General features: G+C 35.5%; 1 protein-coding gene across 1 annotated transcript in view; it reads right to left on the bottom strand.

Moving 5' to 3' along the window:
• Positions 1–20,982, bottom strand: part of SLIT2 (slit guidance ligand 2) — a 282,933-nt gene that overhangs the window by 51,902 nt on the left and 210,049 nt on the right. The window contains exons 14-22 of the mRNA XM_009279136.1: positions 19,874–20,017; positions 19,584–19,747; positions 18,812–18,835; positions 15,202–15,352; positions 8,497–8,571; positions 4,382–4,525; positions 2,788–2,931; positions 1,499–1,665; positions 525–657 (exon numbers count right to left, since the gene is read on the bottom strand). Coding sequence (XP_009277411.1) covers positions 525–657; positions 1,499–1,665; positions 2,788–2,931; positions 4,382–4,525; positions 8,497–8,571; positions 15,202–15,352; positions 18,812–18,835; positions 19,584–19,747; positions 19,874–20,017 — 1,146 coding nt within the window. The remainder of the gene's footprint in view (positions 1–524; positions 658–1,498; positions 1,666–2,787; positions 2,932–4,381; positions 4,526–8,496; positions 8,572–15,201; positions 15,353–18,811; positions 18,836–19,583; positions 19,748–19,873; positions 20,018–20,982) is intronic.

The raw sequence follows: 20,982 nt of genomic DNA, 5'->3' as shown, positions 1-20,982 counted from the left end.
TGAGGGTGGTGAGGCACTGGAACAGGTTGCCCAGAGAAGTTGTGGATGCCCCATCCCTGGAAGTGTTCAAGGCCAGGTTGGATGGGGCTTTGAGCAACCTGGTCTAGTGGAAGGTGTCCCTGACCATGGCAGGGGGGTTGGAAGTTAGATGACCTTAAGGTCCCTTCCAACCCAAACCATTCCATCATTCTATGATTCTATGATATCCATGTTCAGTTATATGATGGTTCAGTGTTGGGGTTATAAATTCTGGGAGTGATTACAATTTTATATACATATATTTTTAAAGCTTTTCAGTAACAGTTCTTAGAGTGTTTTGGGACTTACAGGGCACTGCTAATTCAAACTTAACCTCAAATTTCTCAAGATACTGTGCAAGTCTTTATATCTATAAAGTGCTATATTAATAAATTTCAACTGATCTACTGAATCCAATTCTTCATTTTCTTCTCCCCTCATTCTTGAACCTGACAATATGAATCTGACATTGATTTTCATAAAAGGAAAAAAAGTGTGCCACTTACAGTTCAGTTACATCTTTTGGGATGCCTTTAGGCAAAGCTTTTAGACCTTTGTTGCTGCAGCGAACTACTGTGTCTAGACAAGTACATTCTGCAGGACAGCGGGACAGTGGAGAGCAGCTATTGTCATCATTTCCTGGTTAATAAAACCAAAGAGATGCTAAGCTTGCTATACAAATGTCACTTCAGTATTGGCAATAATATCCCATCTGGAATGCCCGTAAGCAAACATGATATTTCTATATTATGGTATCTCTAGGTAGGGAAAACTTTAAGTCATCTCTGTAAACCATCGCTCCAAGAATTTACATTTCAAGTGACGCTTTATGTAGTACAATGCTGTTTCACTAGGAAAAATGCTATTATATGGAAAAAAAGATCATTAAGAAAGAACAAAACTTAAAATGAAAGATAATAAAGCAAAATATATGTTGATTTTCAAAATTAACGAATTATTAAAAATAAACAGATTCCCTTTAAAGAAAAGTTACAGCCTTGAAAATTGACAAACTAATAATGCAATAAATGGAAGCACGTATGAGAGAGACGCAAAATAGCAGCCATCTTTTTTTTGAGCGTTGAGGGGAATTCTGACATTCAGGAAGTCACAAACTAAGCAAAATGGCATATTATTTGATCAAGTAACCTAAAAGAGCACTTGATTCAAGCATCAGCATTTGAAAATATTCTTATCTGAACTACAACATTTGATCAATTTATTTAATTTTTATATTACCTCTAAATTTTGATTTACAGTACTGAACATAGGCAAGAAAAACTTTTGAAAACATATATACAATAGCTGTGTGCTTGCTGATCATCCAAAAATGGGTGGAAGATTTTTAAACTGACGCAGAAGCTGAGATTGAAGCGCAAATTAAGTTATTTAAAGCATAACACTTTGGGTTCTATGGGAATCATGCAGCTATACATATGAAAGCTGAAATTATAAAAAGTTCAACTATTAATTTTCTTACCATCATCGCATGTAAAATCCTGAATTGCCACATCTTGGATGGGAATCTCTTTGAGGAAGTAGGGTTTTTGGCAGCGAGGGTTCCCCGTCACAATGCGTTTCTTCCTTAGCCAGTCTCCAAGCCATGCGAGGTGGCAATTGCAGTTGAAGGGATTGGCCAAGAGGTTTCTGAGAACCACAGGAAAGTTTACTTCAGATTACACCATTTTTTTGTCCTAAGTATTCTATTTCTATTTTCAAAAAGCTAAGCTTAAATACCATTCTTCAAACAATACTATGTACAAACATAGGTGAAAGCTGTAATTTAGGCTCTGTGTGGTGAATCTTCATTAACTTGTTTAGAAATAATTTAAAACTGTCAAAGACCTGACTTCTTGTCAAGCCATTCTGTACTGATAATGCAATAACTTCATATAGAGATGAAGGCTGATTACTTTACATTATTAGCTTTAACCTGACAACAGCTATTCCATTAATTTGTCATCTCAAGATTTCCATCTTTTATTTGCTCCAGAGAATAAGTTTCCTACCTGAAGTCACAGCTAAGTTGATTACATGCCAGTTATAGAAATGAATTTACTTTTAGAAGTCAGTACTTTCAGCACAAACCTCTTGACAGTTCCATTATTTATAAACATGCCATCCTTAATATGCACAAATTAGTCACTTGGTGCAAAGTGTCACTTTTTATGTAAAAAGGGGATTAAGTACTTTCCTGACTGATGCTACCTACAAAAAGCATTTCTTCAGTAAACTGAGTGGCAGCTTCACTCACTGTTTTCGCTTCCCTTAAATTACAACATATTTAAATAAAAAAGGGATGCTTCTTTTTATAGAAAATGAGACTGAAGCTTCATTATAAAACATGTATGAATTAAGATTCTCAGTAGGCAGAGAAAATTTAAGATAATAATCGGACAGCACAGTGCAGAAGGACAGACAACATGGTGATTCGACCAGCTGCGATCATGCGATGCCTACCTAAATTGTGGGTTTCTAGCCTGGCTGAGATCAGTGGGCTTCTGCAAGGGGGGCAACCAGGATGTTTTTCCTGCCTTCTCAGGCAATTCTGGAAACCAGTCTAATGCTGCATCTAAGGGCACTATGAAAACACACTCTTCATGTGTCCAAGATGACCCAGAAAATAAACTTTCTCAAAAATCCCTCTATGAACTCATTTCCCTCAACTTTACCTCACACTGTGAAACTATACAGTAAACCATTAACAGAAATGTCCCCAAAATGTTAGAGGTTTAAACTTGGGTAAGGTAAAACACGAACGTGACTTACAACGTAGAGAGCGAATGCAGGGTATCGAAGGAGCCAGGTGCCACGGTGGTGATCTGGTTGTCATACAGCGAGAGCAGGCGGACTGAGCTCAGGCCCGTGAAGCTGTCGTTTCCCACACAGCTCACGCGGTTGCTCCTCAGCATCCTGAGAAAGGAAGGATCAGCATTTCTTAGCTTAGCCCGAGCAGGGGCTGGAGCTGAAGTGGTGTCCTGAGCAGGGCCTGAGAGGTATGACTCCGAAAGGACTGCTACCAGTGGAGGAACCACAAATGCAGTGACGCCTGTGCCACCTGTCACCTCACTGACGGGACTGAGTGCAGTGTGCGTGGAGGGGACTGGAAAACAGAAAGGTGGGTGGCTAGGTTTCACAGAGGCAAGGGGTGTTTCCCCTAAGCATTTGTGTTTTTTTTTCTTTCAATACCAGAATCAGTAATTATGAGTTTGTTAACTGACAATAGATTAAATTGATTGAAATTCCCCAAATCAGAGATGCACAGCAGTCCCCTCTTCATGTTTCCAACCTAATGACTCCAGAACTGCTATTTACAAGGAGCAGAAGGTTGTACCAACTGACCTCCTCCTGAGGCCCCTTCAACCTGAATTTTCTTACGATAAATTCTATAAACCACTTCTACTACATTCTCAAGCGTTTCAATTAAATGAAATCAGGCTACCCTGACTCCTCCTCAGCATGACTCTAAGATTTAGTAAAAATTTCAGAATACTAAGCAAGAAACGCCTATTCTAAAATCTCTCATATTTCTGTAAATCATATGAGCTTTGAAGTTTGCTGTTTTCCTACCTGTCCATCAATAAATGAATATTTTTTTCCCCACACTCTTGTCTAAGAATAGCTGCTTCTAACAATTTTAGCAGCTTTAAATGATAGGCCTGATTTATTAAAAATACCTAACGTCTATGGACAGCTGAAGCCCCAAAGACCATTTAATCTTGGCTCTGCTCTGCTGATCAGAAGAACAGGCTCTCTGAAGAAGGCCAAGAAGCTGTGGATTGTATAAACATCTTTTTTTGAGTGGAAAGAGCTAAACTGCCTTAATGGAAAGAATGAAATTAGTTCAAGCTATAGTGCTTTTACTCCTCCCTTCACTGTTGAAATTACATTAAAATTACTTAGGAGAGAATAATTTCCCACATTTCAATATCCACCAGAATCATTTTTTCCTCTAGCAAAATTCCCAGTAATGGTTGCACTGAACTGAATCAGACTCCATTACGTAAAATGTGTAATTCCTGTACAAAATTCTGTTACTTTGAAGCAGATGATTATTCCCATTTCCATTTCTGCAGTTAGATGTTTACCCATTCTCAACCGCTTCATCATTTTAGAGGACTCGTAATTTCTGTAGTCAAGTAACCACAACGAAGAATTTCAGCTACCCTATTTCCATAATTAAATAATTAAAGAATTCATATAACGTATGATAACTTTTTGTAAAATAGGAACAAAAACTAAGATATGCTTGAATAATCCATAGCTAATCCTCCAAAATCAAAGTTTTTAGGACAGACAGAATATTACTTTAAAAATACCTGGCAGAAGGGAAGAATAAAACCATGCAAATAATTACACTTACAGTGTTTTGAGACTTTCTAGTCCTTTGAACATTTTGTGTCGAACACTTTCCAAGCGGTTGCTAGTGAGCAATAGTTCATTCACGCCAGAGGCTCCATCAAATGCTCCTTCTTCAATATCGGTAATCTTGTTATTGCTCAGGTTTCTATCACACATTAACAGAAACAGAGAAAAACATGTTTTCTTTTTTGAATACCCTAAATTAACTGTTAAATGCTGCAGACTGCATAGATTTCAAGATACTGACTTACTGTTCAAAAGTAACAAATATATTGTTCAACTTCGAACCAATAAAAGCAAAATTCAATGCCCTGCTAACTAAAGAAGTAAAGATTTTTAAAGCAATCTTTGGAAGAGGTTTTTAAAAAATGGCAATTGCCCAGTCCGTGCTGCTGCCACACGAGAACATCTTTTCATAATTTTGAATGTTGTCAGTGACTGTATATTTTTTTCATGTCTCCAGTCCTTGTAGCATTATTAGACAAATTAGTAACAAAATGATACTCTGTGAGTACCAGCACAACTAATCACTCTGATTTCTTTATTACATCTTGGTAGACACAAATATAAGAAAACAGTATAAACAGCAACATATGTAAATGGAATGTGTGAATGTAAACAGTAAATGAAATGTTAATCATTTACGACATTAGTTAAAAAGGAGGTTTTATAAGCACGATAGTTCATTTATCTGCAATTCGCATGCAAAGCAGATCAAAATGTGGGAAAATGACCAAAATACTGCCAAAATATTTAGTGTTTATGGTTTTTAGTTGAAATATGGAAATTACATCCCAAATGGGTAGTATCTGTACTATATATACAAAAGCATACATACCCAACAACACACAATTTCTTAAAGATTTTTCATGTTATTCTTGCCTCCTTTTGTTTTGTTTGTTTCATATAACTATTTATACATATTACAGAAGTACATATCTACACACTAAACTGTTATAACACACTAGTGATTTTTAAAAAGTTCTTAAAAATGCTCTGAGACAACGTAAAATGAAGTGAAGCTAAAAACTTTTTATTTGATGGAATTAATGGTGTTGGGAAGAAAATCAAACATTATTTGATGCAACTTCTAGAACAGCTTTAATTGTGTTCAAATCAAGAAAATACTGACTTACTGTTCAAAAGTAACAAATATATTGTTCAACTTCGAACCAATAAAAGCAAAATTCAATGCCCTGCTAACTAAAGAAGTAAAGATTTTTAAAGCAATCTTTGGAAGATGTTTTTAAAGAATGGCAATTGCCCAGTCTGTGCTGCTGCCACACGAGAACATCTTTTCATAATTTTGAATGTTGTCAGTGACTGTATATTTTTTTCATGTCTCCAGTCCTTGTAGCATTATTAGACAAATTAGTAACAAAATGATACTCTGTGAGTACCAGCACAACTAATCACTCTGATTTCTTTATTACATCTTGGTAGACACAAATATAAGAAAACAGTATAAACAGCAACATATGTAAATGGAATGTGTGAATGTAAACAGTAAATGAAATGTTAATCATTTACGACATTAGTTAAAAAGGAGGTTTTATAAGCACGATAGTTCATTTATCTGCAATTCGCATGCAAAGCAGATCAAAATGTGGGAAAATGACCAAAATACTGCCAAAATATTTAGTGTTTATGGTTTTTAGTTGAAATATGGAAATTACATCCCAAATGGGTAGTATCTGTACTATATATACAAAAGCATACATACCCAACAACACACAATTTCTTAAAGATTTTTCATGTTATTCTTGCCTCCTTTTGTTTTGTTTGTTTCATATAACTATTTATACATATTACAGAAGTACATATCTACACACTAAACTGTTATAACACACTAGTGATTTTTAAAAAGTTCTTAAAAATGCTCTGAGACAACGTAAAATGAAGTGAAGCTAAAAACTTTTTATTTGATGGAATTAATGGTGTTGGGAAGAAAATCAAACATTATTTGATGCAACTTCTAGAACAGCGCTTTAATTGTTCAAATCAAGAAAGATTCTATTTGTTAGAACAAAAATTCATACACTTGCCAGAATGAATTGGTGCCATTATCTAAGACACAGAAAACAAGGAGTTGTGGCTTAATCTTGAGTGCTGACTACTCATCTCTAGCCTAGCTGTAATTTAACGTATACCTTGCCTGTGATGAAGTATACAATCACTGCTTTCATTTAGTTTCACAGTGGGGCTGGTCAGTCTCCTGTAAGGTGCTGCACAAGACTGGAAGCAAGAAACTCATTATTTCTCATCTCAGCTGGCTTATCCATGTCAAGCCCCTAGTTTCCTAAAATCTTACTTGTTCCTGGTGTAACATGGATACTACTTCACCCACTTCACAGGGATATTTTAAGGATTCATGTTGCATAGCTAATCAATGATGCAGTGCATACACATGCTTTATTACTGATGAACCATCAAATCAATTAAACATTTAGGCCCCAATTTTTCAATGTCATCTGTGCAGAAAGACCTTTGCACCTATTTGAACCTCCAGAAGAAATATGAGCTCCACAAAAATACAGAATTCACTGGTATTGGTGTCTCTGTAACATCACTACCTCACTGCTTTCCAGTCATGCTTAACCAGTCACTATTACTATTCTCTAAATTGAAGAATGTTGTAACAACTGATAACTATATTAGGAAGTTACGGAGCAGTATTATTAAAAATTATAACTTTTCATTAACATTTTCTCAATTTTGTTCCTCCTCAGTTATCCAGATTTCAAAGCTCTTGGGAGTTCCAGCAGACAGCTACACTACGACTGATTAATATTCTTCCTTTTCTTTCTTTTGTCTTGAACACCTCCTCAACTAAAAAGCAGCAAAGATGACATGAAATGTTTACTAAGCTACCTCTATAGCCTGAAAATATGTAATTACTGACAATATATTCCCTTTTCCCCGTTTTTCTTAAATATGAAGAACTGATATATGTGTGCGTGTGTGTGTGTGCTTGTGTAGGTACGCCACATCAAGTATTTTATTTATTTTAAAGGCACTCTGTAGCTGTAGAAAGTGCTAATCGGAGATCCTTGAGGAATGAAGAAAACTGGGTATTAGCACCAGAACACTGCTGTGCCAGACATTCCTACATTCTTTTTTTAAGTATCTCAGCCCAATCTGAAGTGGCAAGATGTACTCAAGTGGATAGATCAAAAGCAAAGTTGTTTTTTGTTTTGTTTTTTTTTTTAATCTTTGTCTACTAAATAAAAAAATCAGTAATAAGTATTTAACTAATCATGATCATGACAGCTGCCAGCAAGGATCTGCATAAGGCTAACAATAGTTTAAGTAATACTATTGCTCCCCTTGAGATTTTGGTCACTAGTAATCTAGACTGACCTTTTACAAATGGTAGTAACTTGGTGACTACATTCAAAAAGCAGTGCATAATTTTAATTAATCTGATCTATTTTTACTTGCATTTTTCTTCACTTACTATTTATGTTTGGAATTAATCCTGAAAAGATTGAGCACAGAGTCACTAAGTCTAACTAAATGATCTACCCTCAAATATGTCTTTTACATAAGCGAAAGAAAAGCTTTTCATAGATTTATTTTTAGTAACAACTGCAACTGGTAAGGTTATAAACTCCTCTTAGAACATGAACTGTGAACATGGACTTACATGGATGAACTATCACATCTTTTTTTTTCTCAGTCATTTAATTTTTATATTCCCCTCATCTAATGACAATTTAATGAAGCACAGAATCAAAGGCATGTCTTGAATGTGCTGAAAGAGGCAAAATTGCCTGGTCAGGGAGTAGTACGGGAAGTTACAAAAGATTACTGGAACCTTTTTTGAGCAGCTTATACTGTGAGCTCCCTGCTGTGGCTGTGTAACAGACCAGCTGGCTGGACACTGCAGTGAAGGTGCTGGAGCTAGACACCATGAGAAGTTGTTACTGGCAGTGCCTAGTCCCATAGAGAAGAGCTGCCAACTCTGATCTACCTCAGTGAGTAAATTAAACTCATTCTTGATTTTTGATTAGAATATACTGAATCTTTTATAGATAAGAACTAAGAAAGCTGGAGAAACACAGCAAGGAGCTAATGTGCTATCTGAATAGACAAGGTCACTGAAGTTGCACTTACATTTTACGCAGCTGAGGAAGTTTCCTAAAGATTCCAGTAGCTTCCAGGACTGAAAATTCGTTGTTATTTAGTCGCCTACAAGAAATAACATCAATTTCAGAAAAAAATATTCAGGCACTGGTACAGAATGTTCCACACTAAGTAAGCTTTTCAGACTGGTTTAACTGAATAGCTGGTATTCAACTGGTAGCTGAAGAACAATTCCGTATATTCTGACATTTCTAATTCTGGTAATTCCTGTGAATGAACATTCTCATTAGTTAAACTTAGGCATACATAAGACATACAGAATCAAAACCAGATCACAAAATATCATACAACTAAAACTGCAGGGAAATATAAGATGATGTTTTTAATTTTTCTTTTAAGGGAAGAAAAACAAAAATGTAACTAAGGAAGGATTCCATGGCAACTTATAAATAAAAATCTTTAAGAAGCACATATAAACCACTGAAGATTAGTTTACTGTTCTTTAAAGGGTATCAGGTGGGGTCTGCCAGACATCTGGTGGTGCTCACAGAACACTATTTGCAAGAATGAAATAATTACTTTATGCTCAATGCTTATTTTGAATAGGGACTGAAACACACTGCATAGGTCTTCCCAAGAATTTAAAAACACTTCTCTGACCATCGTTTAACTTCAGACCACTCCACCTAACACACAGAAATTGCGTAAGGAAGCATTAAATGCTGCTTTGTAATGCTACAAGAAGGTATACAATGAGCAACAAATACTAGCTGGATACTGATCTTTTCTGCCCAGGTATCAAGGCTGTTCCAGCATAGTATACCTTTAGCAGCTGCTAGGGTAGGGGACCATCTATATTTAAAAAAATATTTGCACTGACCCAGTATTCCCTATTTTCTCTCTTGAAAAGAAAACGGAAATTATGAGCCTTGGATTCCTTATATGTTTTAATGGAATCATCATATGAAGGAAGGGAGTCTGTCCAGCTTTTATTTAGAGATCTTAAATAGGAAGGAAAAGAGATCACTGACAAGATCACTGTGAAACGAAATTCAGCATAAATCTAAATGCAGAGTGCTTTTCAGAATTTCCTTATTGCAAGACAAGATTAAAAAAAACCCTAGAAAATAAAAGAGAGCTGCTCGTTCATCCTTTCTTCCTGCTTATTCTCAATGATAGCCAGAAGGGAAATTAAGGTTGTAAATCTGAAGGTATGGCTGTACAATAGTTTCAGCACGGAACTAAACTGAGAGAAGGCAGGAAGAGTTTTTTTGGATATATACGGAACATTTGTATATCACACTGAAGTACAAGGAACATGAATGTCAAAAGATGCTACCACCTCTGAAAATCAGCTGGATGACTTAATGTGATTTTTAGTGGGACCGTATCAAATGAATTTTTTCACAGTGTCAATTAAAAAAGTTACATCATCATTGAAAACAGCCTTTTTTTCTCTGTCCATCAACAACGGAAGCACCATGTGTTCTATAAATGCTGACATTTTCAAATACTTTTCAAGTGCTATATTGTCTAGAAGAATGACTTGTTTGTAAAAAGCAAGGCTGTTCCAGCATAGTATACCTTTAGCAGCTGCTAGGGTAGGGGACCATCTATATTTAAAAAAATATTTGCACTGACCCAGTATTCCCTATTTTCTCTCTTGAAAAGAAAACGGAAATTATGAGCCTTGGATTCCTTATATGTTTTAATGGAATCATCATATGAAGGAAGGGAGTCTGTCCAGCTTTTATTTAGAGATCTTAAATAGGAAGGAAAAGAGATCACTGACAAGATCACTGTGAAACGAAATTCAGCATAAATCTAAATGCAGAGTGCTTTTCAGAATTTCCTTATTGCAAGACAAGATTAAAAAAAACCCTAGAAAATAAAAGAGAGCTGCTCGTTCATCCTTTCTTCCTGCTTATTCTCAATGATAGCCAGAAGGGAAATTAAGGTTGTAAATCTGAAGGTATGGCTGTACAATAGTTTCAGCACGGAACTAAACTGAGAGAAGGCAGGAAGAGTTTTTTTGGATATATACGGAACATTTGTATATCACACTGAAGTACAAGGAACATGAATGTCAAAAGATGCTACCACCTCTGAAAATCAGCTGGATGACTTAATGTGATTTTTAGTGGGACCGTATCAAATGAATTTTTTCACAGTGTCAATTAAAAAAGTTACATCATCATTGAAAACAGCCTTTTTTTCTCTGTCCATCAACAACGGAAGCACCATGTGTTCTATAAATGCTGACATTTTCAAATACTTTTCAAGTGCTATATTGTCTAGAAGAATGACTTGTTTGTGAAAACATTTATTGATTCTAATAATTCTTCCTTGCTGTGCTCTACTGCAAACATTTCTAACCCCATTGAAAAAGACAAACAATTTGATCCTTTCTGCTTCGCAACAACCTTTTACATATTAAAAATAATTTACTTTGTCTCTCCCTCAAGTTTCCTTCATACAAATGCATTCAATCTTTTCAGTTTTTCCTCGGAAGTCTTCTTTTCTAGATGATTCTTGTTCTCCTTGAAATTTTTTCCAAGTGATCCATATCCATCTTGAAAAGTGAAGTCCTTGACACAGTATTCCTGCTGATATTTTAATATTGTAAAGTACAGTAAAATAATTATTTCATATAACTTACATACTACACTCCTGTACATACATCCCAAAATGACATTTGTAGCAGCGCCCAATGGCACTCCTTCATCTTTCATAGGTATGATAACACCACCATAGCCTTTTCTCTTGAACTATTTCCTGGTTATTCCTCAATCTTGTATTTGTGGTGCTAATTAGTCCTACCTAATGTCAGATGTAGAATTTGAATTTTTATTTTATTTAAACTAGTCTTATTTTACTATCAATATTACAGAACAATTTTAAGAATTTTCCGTGTGTTTTGAAGATTTTCAGTATTTGAGAAGTTTCTCCATACTTCTCTGATGGAAAAGAAGCATGGGTCGAATCACTGTATTGTGTTTGGTTAAAACTGTAGCACAAATCATATCTTCTCTTTAACTTTGTATATATGGTGATATCACAAATCATGCATCATCACTGAGGGTAGATCCACAAATAAAAGGATGTCAAGAGTTACAAATTATGGGTTTGTGGTCAGAGGAATGACTACATGGATCACATGGCATTTCTATGGCTGGAATTTGCTGGCTTTAGATCTGGAACTGTTAAATACTTGTGCAAGAAGTTTTCATTCTATTATCATGGTAAGTGATACCACACACAGAGGAATCAAAATTATTACAGATGACTCAAAAATTAACAGATGTGGTGGTATCTTCCTTCTGGATCTTAATATAATTATTTTTTGAGCCCAGTGCTCTTTACTGGTAAAGACAATAATGATAGTTGTTACCTGCAATCACTGGATCATGAAAAGGATCTTAAAAATACTTGTATCTTGTTTATTCAGAGCAAAGTACTGAAATGTCATTCTCAAAACAAAAAAGTAAACAAAGAAGCATCTGATATTCTGTTATACTCTGTTTCTCTGTTTTATTTGATGCTTTTTCCTGTTTTATTAACACAATGGGAAAGATATTTGCATGTTTTGGTACAAAAGCTGAACCTTTCTGGAAGGCTATGTACGGCAGTCATATTCATGCTTTTGAAAACTATCTTGTTAGGATTTTACAGCTACTGTAAAATCATTACAAAAATTGAACATATAAGACTGAAATTGTTTTTATTTAGCGTTCCTCCTGGGGACTCTGGTTTAAGTGATTTATCAAATGCTTCCTGAATTTTCCTATATATTAGAATGCTACCTGAAAAATATTTTATTTCTGGGGCGCATTTACAGGCTTGTACTTTATTTCAAATACTTCAATGGCAGATCAGACAGATCTTTCACTGGTTTTCTGGAAGACTGTGAGCAAGCAACAAAATAGAAATAGTTAGAACAGCACTTGGCTCATTTATAAGTTTTTTCACCTTTTACAATTAAGTATCTGTCTTGAACTGTATTATTACCTTCAGATTTTTTTAAAAATGATGACTCTGAAGAAATAGGTTTTTTGATGTGATATTATTACTGTTGCAATCTACACAATCAATACTCTTCTCCTCACTTTTGATCTTCGTTTCCAAGCTGAGTCTCAGCTCCAAACAACACGCTGCAGAAAATAATCTAGCCTTCCTCATCACTGTTATAGAAGCATCAATGTCATTTGACTCTAACAAGTATCTTTATCTCAAATTTGGGGGGTAAAAGAAAAGAAAGGCTAACTAGCTGCTCTTCTCATATATGCCAGTAAATGTTGTGAAATGGAAATCACAGAGTGGCCCTAGAATTAGACTGGGAAGTCCCAAGAGGAGCAACAAAGGCAGTGCATCAAAGACCAGGAATAATAGGAGGAAACAAGAGACAGAGCTGTAACTTCTGCATCGGTGAGGCAAATACCAGAAGAGTGTATTTAGCTAGAGCAATTGGATTTTTAGATGAAGTAAAAAAATGCAGAAATAATTCCTCTATCCCCTCTAGAATACTTGCAAGGCTGTTGAAATTTTTATTACATCAAAAGACTTGAAGAACAATCTGTACAGTTTATCAAGAAGAAGGTTGAATAGAGACTTTGTTACAGTTTAAGACCATCTTACTTGGATAAAGAGCCAGAAAAGGGCTCTTTAACTGCAAAAAATATAAAAGAAGCAACGATGGAAACTGAAGACAGGCGGATTCCATCTGGAAGTAAAAGTTCCCATTTTAAAAGATTTTAATAGAAGTGAAGGGAAATGATTAACTTCTGCAACGCTCCCAGGGAAATGGTGGATTTTTAATCCACTGATACCTTCAAACAAGACTGGATGTTTTCTGAAAGAAGTGCTGTAACCAAACATGAATTATGCTTTAGTCAAACCCAATTTTTTTGTTGACTGAAATTTGAGAGTTTAGGATACACAGCAGATGAGGCTTGATGATTTAATTGTTTCTTCTGTATTAATATGTATGAATCATAATTATAGAAGGAAAACACTTGACAGTTTACCTTCCACATGTAAATAAATGAATGTGAAAAACAACAATTAAAATACTAGATTAAGATTATTATTTCTTCAGAGGAGAGAAAATTAAACATGAATCCTGCTAAGAATCAAGACAATGCATGCTTGTCACTTCAACAACTCCATTTCTCATCTCTTGGTTCAGTAACTATGATTTTTACACTCATTACTTTATGATCTCCTCCTACACTTTAACCTGTTATCCACTCCATCAGTTTTTATTCTTCAATTCTAGTAATTTTATCTCAAAATATTATAGCATAACATTATATACATTTGATGAGTGTTTTCTGTCTTCTTGTGGACCTTCCTCCACACTAAAATCTTCTTTCTTTTTCCCTCCTTCTTGGTTCTTCACCCTCTATATTGTATCCCTAGCAAATCCTATGTGGAAAAAAAAAATGTATTTCTCCACTGAAATCTATCTCCCTTTACCCAAGACTGCGTATCAATTTTTTCTTCCCTGGCACTACTTTATGAACAGTAAATCAACAGCATGAACATGGCCAAAAGCTGAGCTTTGCTTTTACCACATATGCCTCTTTTTCAATTGAATTTGCCATCATTCTGGGCACAACTAGAATTACCACTCAGACTTGTAATTAGAACATCACCAAGTTTAACTCCCTCCCCCAGCTCAAAGACAGACAAAAATCTCCATCTCTATTTACACAATATTTCCATTTCAAATTCCTTTTACTGTCCAGATATACAAAATCCTTAACTATGGTCTCAGTATTTCATACCTTCACTGCTGTACTGTTGCTTTGATGCCAGCTGCAGACTGATTATCTTTTAAGAGATGTACCACGCTGTTGCTCATCTCACCCCTGTGGGTCACAACTTGATCACAGTACATCTCTGTCCCCACTTTTCTACATCAAATCAAAGTCCCTCTCTTTTGCCCCTCAACATTCTTCCTTGTTCTTTACACTGAATCTCCTAGGAAAAACAGCTATTTCCTCCCACCTTTGCTCTGCCAATGATGGCTACTTTCATCTCCTGCCTTTCTGCTGATCCTTCAAGCATCTCTGCATTCCCTTTCATACTATGCTTTGCGCATGGGAAAACCTTGTAAAGCTGTCTTAATTTTATTTTTCAATCCCTCCTTGAAGACCACGTCAGTTGTAATGCCTATAAATCATTCCCATATGGCACTTATTAAGCAAGTAATAATCTGTGACTTCTTTTCTGCTCATCTCTGTTCATTATGTTATTACCTCATCTTTTTAACCCAACTCTGTCTTGTTTGTCTGCTTTATCTTCCTCTGGTCTCCTGCCTGACACACATAATGTGTGCTTTGCACAAGAAGAATCAGCTCCGTTTTATTAAACACCTAGGTAGCACTTTTTAAGACAGACACCTGGTTTCTGGATGTCCTACTTGCTCTTGTAGTTAAAATTAAAAGCAAAATAAACCCCACTACCTTTCAAAAAAATCCAAGAGGGTAGCTCATGTACTGGAGAACTAGAAACATAGAATAGTTACCTTATTTATTTAGCATAAGTTTTTAAGGCTACACGGTACTGAAATGATGCATAAATAATTTTTGTTAATATCTAGTCCTTTGAAGTGCACCACAGAGGTTACACTTAATTTTTACTGTTCAAAACAATAAAGCTGTGGTTTTATATTTGAAAATTTTAGTTAGTTTTTCCATAAGCAAATAATGTTTCATTATGGGTTCAACTTACAACTCTGCTGTGTACTGGGGGATGTGATCAGGAATTTTGTTGAGTTTCTGATTGGAGCAGTCCACTGTGGTCCCTTCACAGCGACATTTCTCAGGGCAAGCCAAATCTGCAAAGCAGTCTCCACTTAATTTCGATCTGTAATCTTCAGTGCCTGTGGAAGAGTCAAGTCAAAATACAGATACTGAGTCAATAAAGTATAAGATTTGCTTCTTGTGAGAAGGCTGAAAAGATGTCTGCAATGCAGATAATGGGTGGGCAACTTGGGAAATGTATGATAAACTTTGTGATACTGAACAGACACAAGGGCTTCAAGAGAGGGTTAAATATAGGGGCTTAAGATATGCTGGAAAAAGAAACTGTGACCAACTTCACATAACAGGATAACATTAACTTGAGCTTTTCACAGCTGTACTTTCTGCTGATTATGTTGTCAGCCAATCTAGCTTTGTTCATAGCTAATCACACAAATGCCACTGATTTTTTTAGAATTTATTTTCTTTCTCTCTATCAAGAATAAATAGATCCTGAATGCCACCTTTTCTCTTTCTCTTGTTACAAATTTGTATTGTTGACTGGACTTCATTAACCTCTGTGATTTTTTGTTCATAGTCTCCATACTCCACATCATCTCAAACATGTAAGATTGAAAGCCCTGTTTTCAGCTTTAATTTAAAAAATGTGTGATCCTGACTTAAGCCTCAGCAGCTTGCCATGCTGTAGAAAGCTGCGTGACGTTCCATGGTGCTTGACAGAACCATGTTTTACTCATACCTCACAACCACATGGTTAGATCAAGCACAACAGAAAATCTCGCTACATTATCAAAACTGCATCCATTAGGCCAAGGATAAGAGCAAGGGAAAAGAGGAAGGAGTAGGTATAAGTTACAGAAGCATCTGAAGTTTAATACTTGCTTACATGACATGGCATTCTTATTACTGAATGTCCAGTGCCACAGTAACAGTATTACTGTCACAGATTAAATAAAAAGTACAAAAAAAATGAACCACATTGAAAGTTTCCTCCACCATTTCCCAGAGTCAGTCAAAGAAAACGTCCTAAACATATCAGGAGAAAACATCCAGTAAGGAACTGAGGGTGGGTGACAAAGAAAACAAAGAGAAGCTGAAAGGACCTGTGGGTTCTTCTTGGACAAAGACTGAGACTAGTAGAAGGTGCATCAGGGCTGGGAGGTACATTGTGATTTAGCTCAGACACTGAACTTTACTTACAGCCAAAATGGTGAACTCCTGCAAAAGTAAAGATAGCCAAGAAGGAAAGAAAGACAGAGTAATCCCAATTAAGACAAAAACATGAACTAAGCTCTCACGTTCTCTACTCAACTTTAGTGTGATTAGAAGATGTTGCTAAGGGGTACCATCGTCAGCAGAGAGAAAGAATAATTCATTTTAAGTGGCATCAAAAAATGAAGAAAAGTTCGGGGTTAATTACAGATTTCATATAGGATGATAATGCCTCCCATGCATTATTCTTCACTATTTTGAATGTACTCTTTAAAAGCTGCTCCCTTGAACATATACACATGCTATGCCACTTAAAACCTTAACAAACCAAAGAAACATAGGAGAAACAGATTCCTCAGGGGAGGAAAAAAAACCTCAACAGTCATCACGTATTATGTTATCTAGCGTTTGTAGATGTCTAAGTAACACATATGATATAACTACATGGAATATTTCTATGAGCTAGCAGACAAGTGATATTTTTTCAAATTAATGATTTAATACTTGTATAACCTTTAGTCTTCCAAATGACTATAATGAAATTCTACTAAGACTTCCTAGCATCTGCAGAGGAAGATCTCCCAATGACATATTTAAAACAAATATAAAAAAAATTTAAGTTTTTAAAGAAATGCTAACATTTTTACAGTATTTACTGATGTGTAAAGAAGTGTTTTTAGCTCTTTTAAATATCCAATAAGCAAGGCTACAAATACATTTTTTTTCCTCCTGCATCCAGAGTAAATCACCGTTAGCAGTTTAAAGTGAACAACTAAAATATTCAGGGACAAGGTCTTCAACAACTAAAATAATTTTATACAGCATCTTCCTGATAACCTGATAGAAAGAGAAAGCACAGAAGCTGTATTTCAAGAAGCAAGTCTGTGGCACTTTTTGATTAAGTCTTTTTCTTCTTTTTTTTTCAGGAATAGCATTTTTTAAAGGGTACATGAACAAAATACTAAACTGCATGTGTGGCCATATTATAAACAGGCTGTGAAGACATTTGCTGGCAAGAAAACACTTCTAACTCAGAGACAAAAGTTGTGCTGGTAAGGTTGAGTGGAAGTCACTCTGTGGCAGGAATACAGCTGTTCTACTCATTAAGGAATTGAGCGGTACTACAGGTTTGAGAAATTGAATCCCCCTCTGTTTTATGCTGCTTTAAAACACATTTTCGCGGCTGCCAATGCTGACAAATTGCTGCCTTATTTTGTATTTCATCTTTTCTTCATATTCAAACCAACATATTAGTATGAGGGCATGAAGAACTTCACATGATTACCGCAAATTTAAGTGATATATCACACAGCATTAGGAGAAGAGCTGTTAAACATACCAGCTTAAAAGACAAAGACCACTGCAGAATGACAATATACCTGTAGTACTTGAAAGAACAAGTGCACTGGTGTCATAATCAATTATTGTAGATTTTTTTTAGATATTAAGCTATGGTAGAAAACCCTCCTTGCAAATCACATACTGTAATTCATCAATAGATTAATTATTCCCTTGTTTATTTTGCCAATCAATCATTTATAATCTGTTAGGAACATAATGCAAGTGCATCATTGTTTTTTTTCTATTAAGAAATCAGTGCACACACCTGACAAGCCAGGTAAAATAAATAAAGAAAAATATTTCAAAGAGCTAGGGCCAACATCAGTAAATCTTTTGTGAAAATATCATAGACTTATTGTAGCTTAAAGCGGTGTGTAAATTGCTGTTTCACCCCAACTCTAAAGTCGTATTTTCTTTAATGGAAAGCATTTTTGGTTCATTGTATGCATGTGACCACAGAATGCCTTTAATGAAGAATATCAGCTTTCTTTTCCAAGCATTCCACTGTGAATTCGTAAACGCAAGGAGGGTGAGCAAGCAGTAGCTGCAGCCAGTGTAGAGCATGAAAGCAAGGCAAGAAAATGTTCATTTGTAAAATGTTTATTTTTTTAAAGTTGTACTAGCTCTTTGATGGTAGTATGGTTTCCTGTGTTTAAAAGCAGCTCAGGAGCTACATTTTAAAAACAGTAGTGGCAGAAAGGCAAGGTACAAGGTAAGTAAAGGTGTCAATCGAAATATGAACTAGCAGGTGCAACCTTCTAAATAATTTAAGTAGAGGTATAATTTTGGTAGGTTGTGTGCAAATTTGTAAGACAAAAAAAGTAAATGGAGCTGCATGCTAAGCTCTTATGTTCAGAAAACAGAACTACTAGTAATCTACAAAGGAAAACTATGTCTAGCTACAGGTATTGACTAATGTTAATACACATGCATCAGTTTCCTAAAAGCTATAACAAACTTTGCTTTTTTGGGGAAAGGGAGAGAGTATCTGCAGTTAGTCAATCTTACTGCAGAGCCAAACCTACCTGGAATGAAATACTGTTCTTTAGCTAAATAAAGAGAAAAAAAAATAGAAGATGCACCTGAATGTCAGCAAGCAAAGAATGAGTTTTATTAGATTAAGTATGGACTACAGTTAACTACAGATAATTAAGTGAAAAAATGTGTATTCACAACGAGAGCTGATAAACAACAAAGTGTGAATAGTCATAAATGTATCCGGAACATGGATAACGAACAGTTCTCATCTGGTATTTGCACTTGAGACTGAATAAATTGTAGAATGTGAAATGCACCTGGAACAGCTGGATACCATATGACAAAAGTTAGGATTTAGAGAAATGTAAGTAGGAAATGGAATAAGATTAGAAAAAGAAAACAGTAAATTTCAGTATGAGGTAAGCTCCCTGTATAAAATGAATGTCATGTTTCCATATTTAGCTAGAAAATTTTAGATCTTTCACATACTCCAGAGCCTTGTGGAAATTTTACAAAATGATTTATGTTGGTGATACTTGTAGTGAATAACTTTAGCATTTCATTCTGAAGTATTATATATTGCATTTCGTTTGTTAGATTTAATGCTACTCAGAAATAGTGCCAAATATGCTAACTATAGTAATGTTCCGTGATCCCATAGTCTATGACTTCCACGATTTCCCTCCCTTCAGTCAAAGAACTAAAAAAGATTCTGCAATGTTTAAGAATTCCATAGAGAGCCAGCTGCCTTCATTAGAACGTCTATAACCACTTTTTTTGCCAATAAAAGAAAAATGGCAGCTGAACTAAGAAAATTACCTGAGCAGCGGAATTTCTTGCTTTTGATCTGGCCGATCCTTTTGTTTGCCAGACGGCGGGGGCTGGTGCAACGGGCACCACTGGTCTCAATGGGGTTTGCATGAAGATAATCCGCCAGCCACTTCAGATGGCAGTCACAGATAAATGGGTTCTGAGCCAAATGCCTTTCATGAAGAAAAAAATGATAATTTCACACATTATTTCCCTTTGGTCTCAGCAGTTCCCGATATTTTTAGTACCCTGTAGAATATGAAGTCATACTAAAGACAACCATAAACGAGCATACATACAAGGTCTGAATTGCACGTAGGGGTGAAAAGGTGCCTTTTGCAATGGTCTGAAGCTTGTTGTCATACAAAGAAAGAAGATTCAAGTTGTGCAGATCTTGAAAAGCATCAACTCGCAGGCAATTGATCTTGTTGGCATTCAATAATCTGTTTAATGGAAGACAATTATAAAATTGAGATAACTCAGTGTCGCTGCAGCTTCAGCGTTTTTCACAGGTAATTCTTTGTGCGCATTTGTAACCAGAACAAGAGATGTAGTAACAAATATTAATTGACAGTGACATAAGGCATTTCAGTGAATTGAAATATCTTATATAGGTGATCTGAAATTATTCCTAAATATTTGTACCTTGGAGTTGAAATGTGTGGGTTTATTCAGCTAAAATCACATTTCTTGTATGTGCTGGTAGAACGTGTGTGTGTGGTATTTGTCTGTGCAAAGAAACAAGCTTAAAAAATCAAGTATCTGCAAGGAAAACTAGTTCCTTTTGCCAAATAAATAAACAAACAAAAAAGGAACTGAACACTGTGTTCATTAGCTGGAAGAGATGTGCAGTGGCACTTTTAATTATATGTTACTAATCAGCATGCTGCCGCATTAACAGAGTTGTAGTAAAACCGGTGGCATGGAATATATCCAAATCTGTCTTGGATCCTTTTTCCTCTCCGTCTTCAAAGGGAACCTTTTCTTCCCTGTACCTCCCAGACTTCTAAAGTTAAAACAAACAAGCCAATCTAAACCAACTCCTTCATGCTTTTGAAGAGAAAAAAAATAAAAATGTCATTCAACTAGATGTATTTTTATAACCAAATATTTTTTGTTTTTTTTCCCATTTCCAGCCAGAAATTGAATGGAATGGTGGATTTGAAAACCAATGCTCTGATAAAGAGTTTCACCACACAAGTAGAAATTTACTTAGACTAAAATGTATTGTTTATGCAAAGTATATCAACCTATGGACATTTTTTTAAGAGAGAATAAACAGAAGTTCAGAGATGTCTCTTCTTTTTTTTTTTTTACAAAATCTGAAATATGTTTTTATAACTAAAATCTCTTTAAAGGAAAACAGGAATGCACACCCCCTCACTACTATACTAGTTTGTGACTAAAA

This window comes from Aptenodytes forsteri, unplaced genomic scaffold (genome assembly GCF_000699145.1).
Source record: "Aptenodytes forsteri isolate BGI_AS27 unplaced genomic scaffold, ASM69914v1 Scaffold242, whole genome shotgun sequence".
Lineage (NCBI taxonomy): Eukaryota > Metazoa > Chordata > Aves > Sphenisciformes > Spheniscidae > Aptenodytes > Aptenodytes forsteri.
This window is presented reverse-complemented; position numbering and strand designations above follow the sequence as displayed.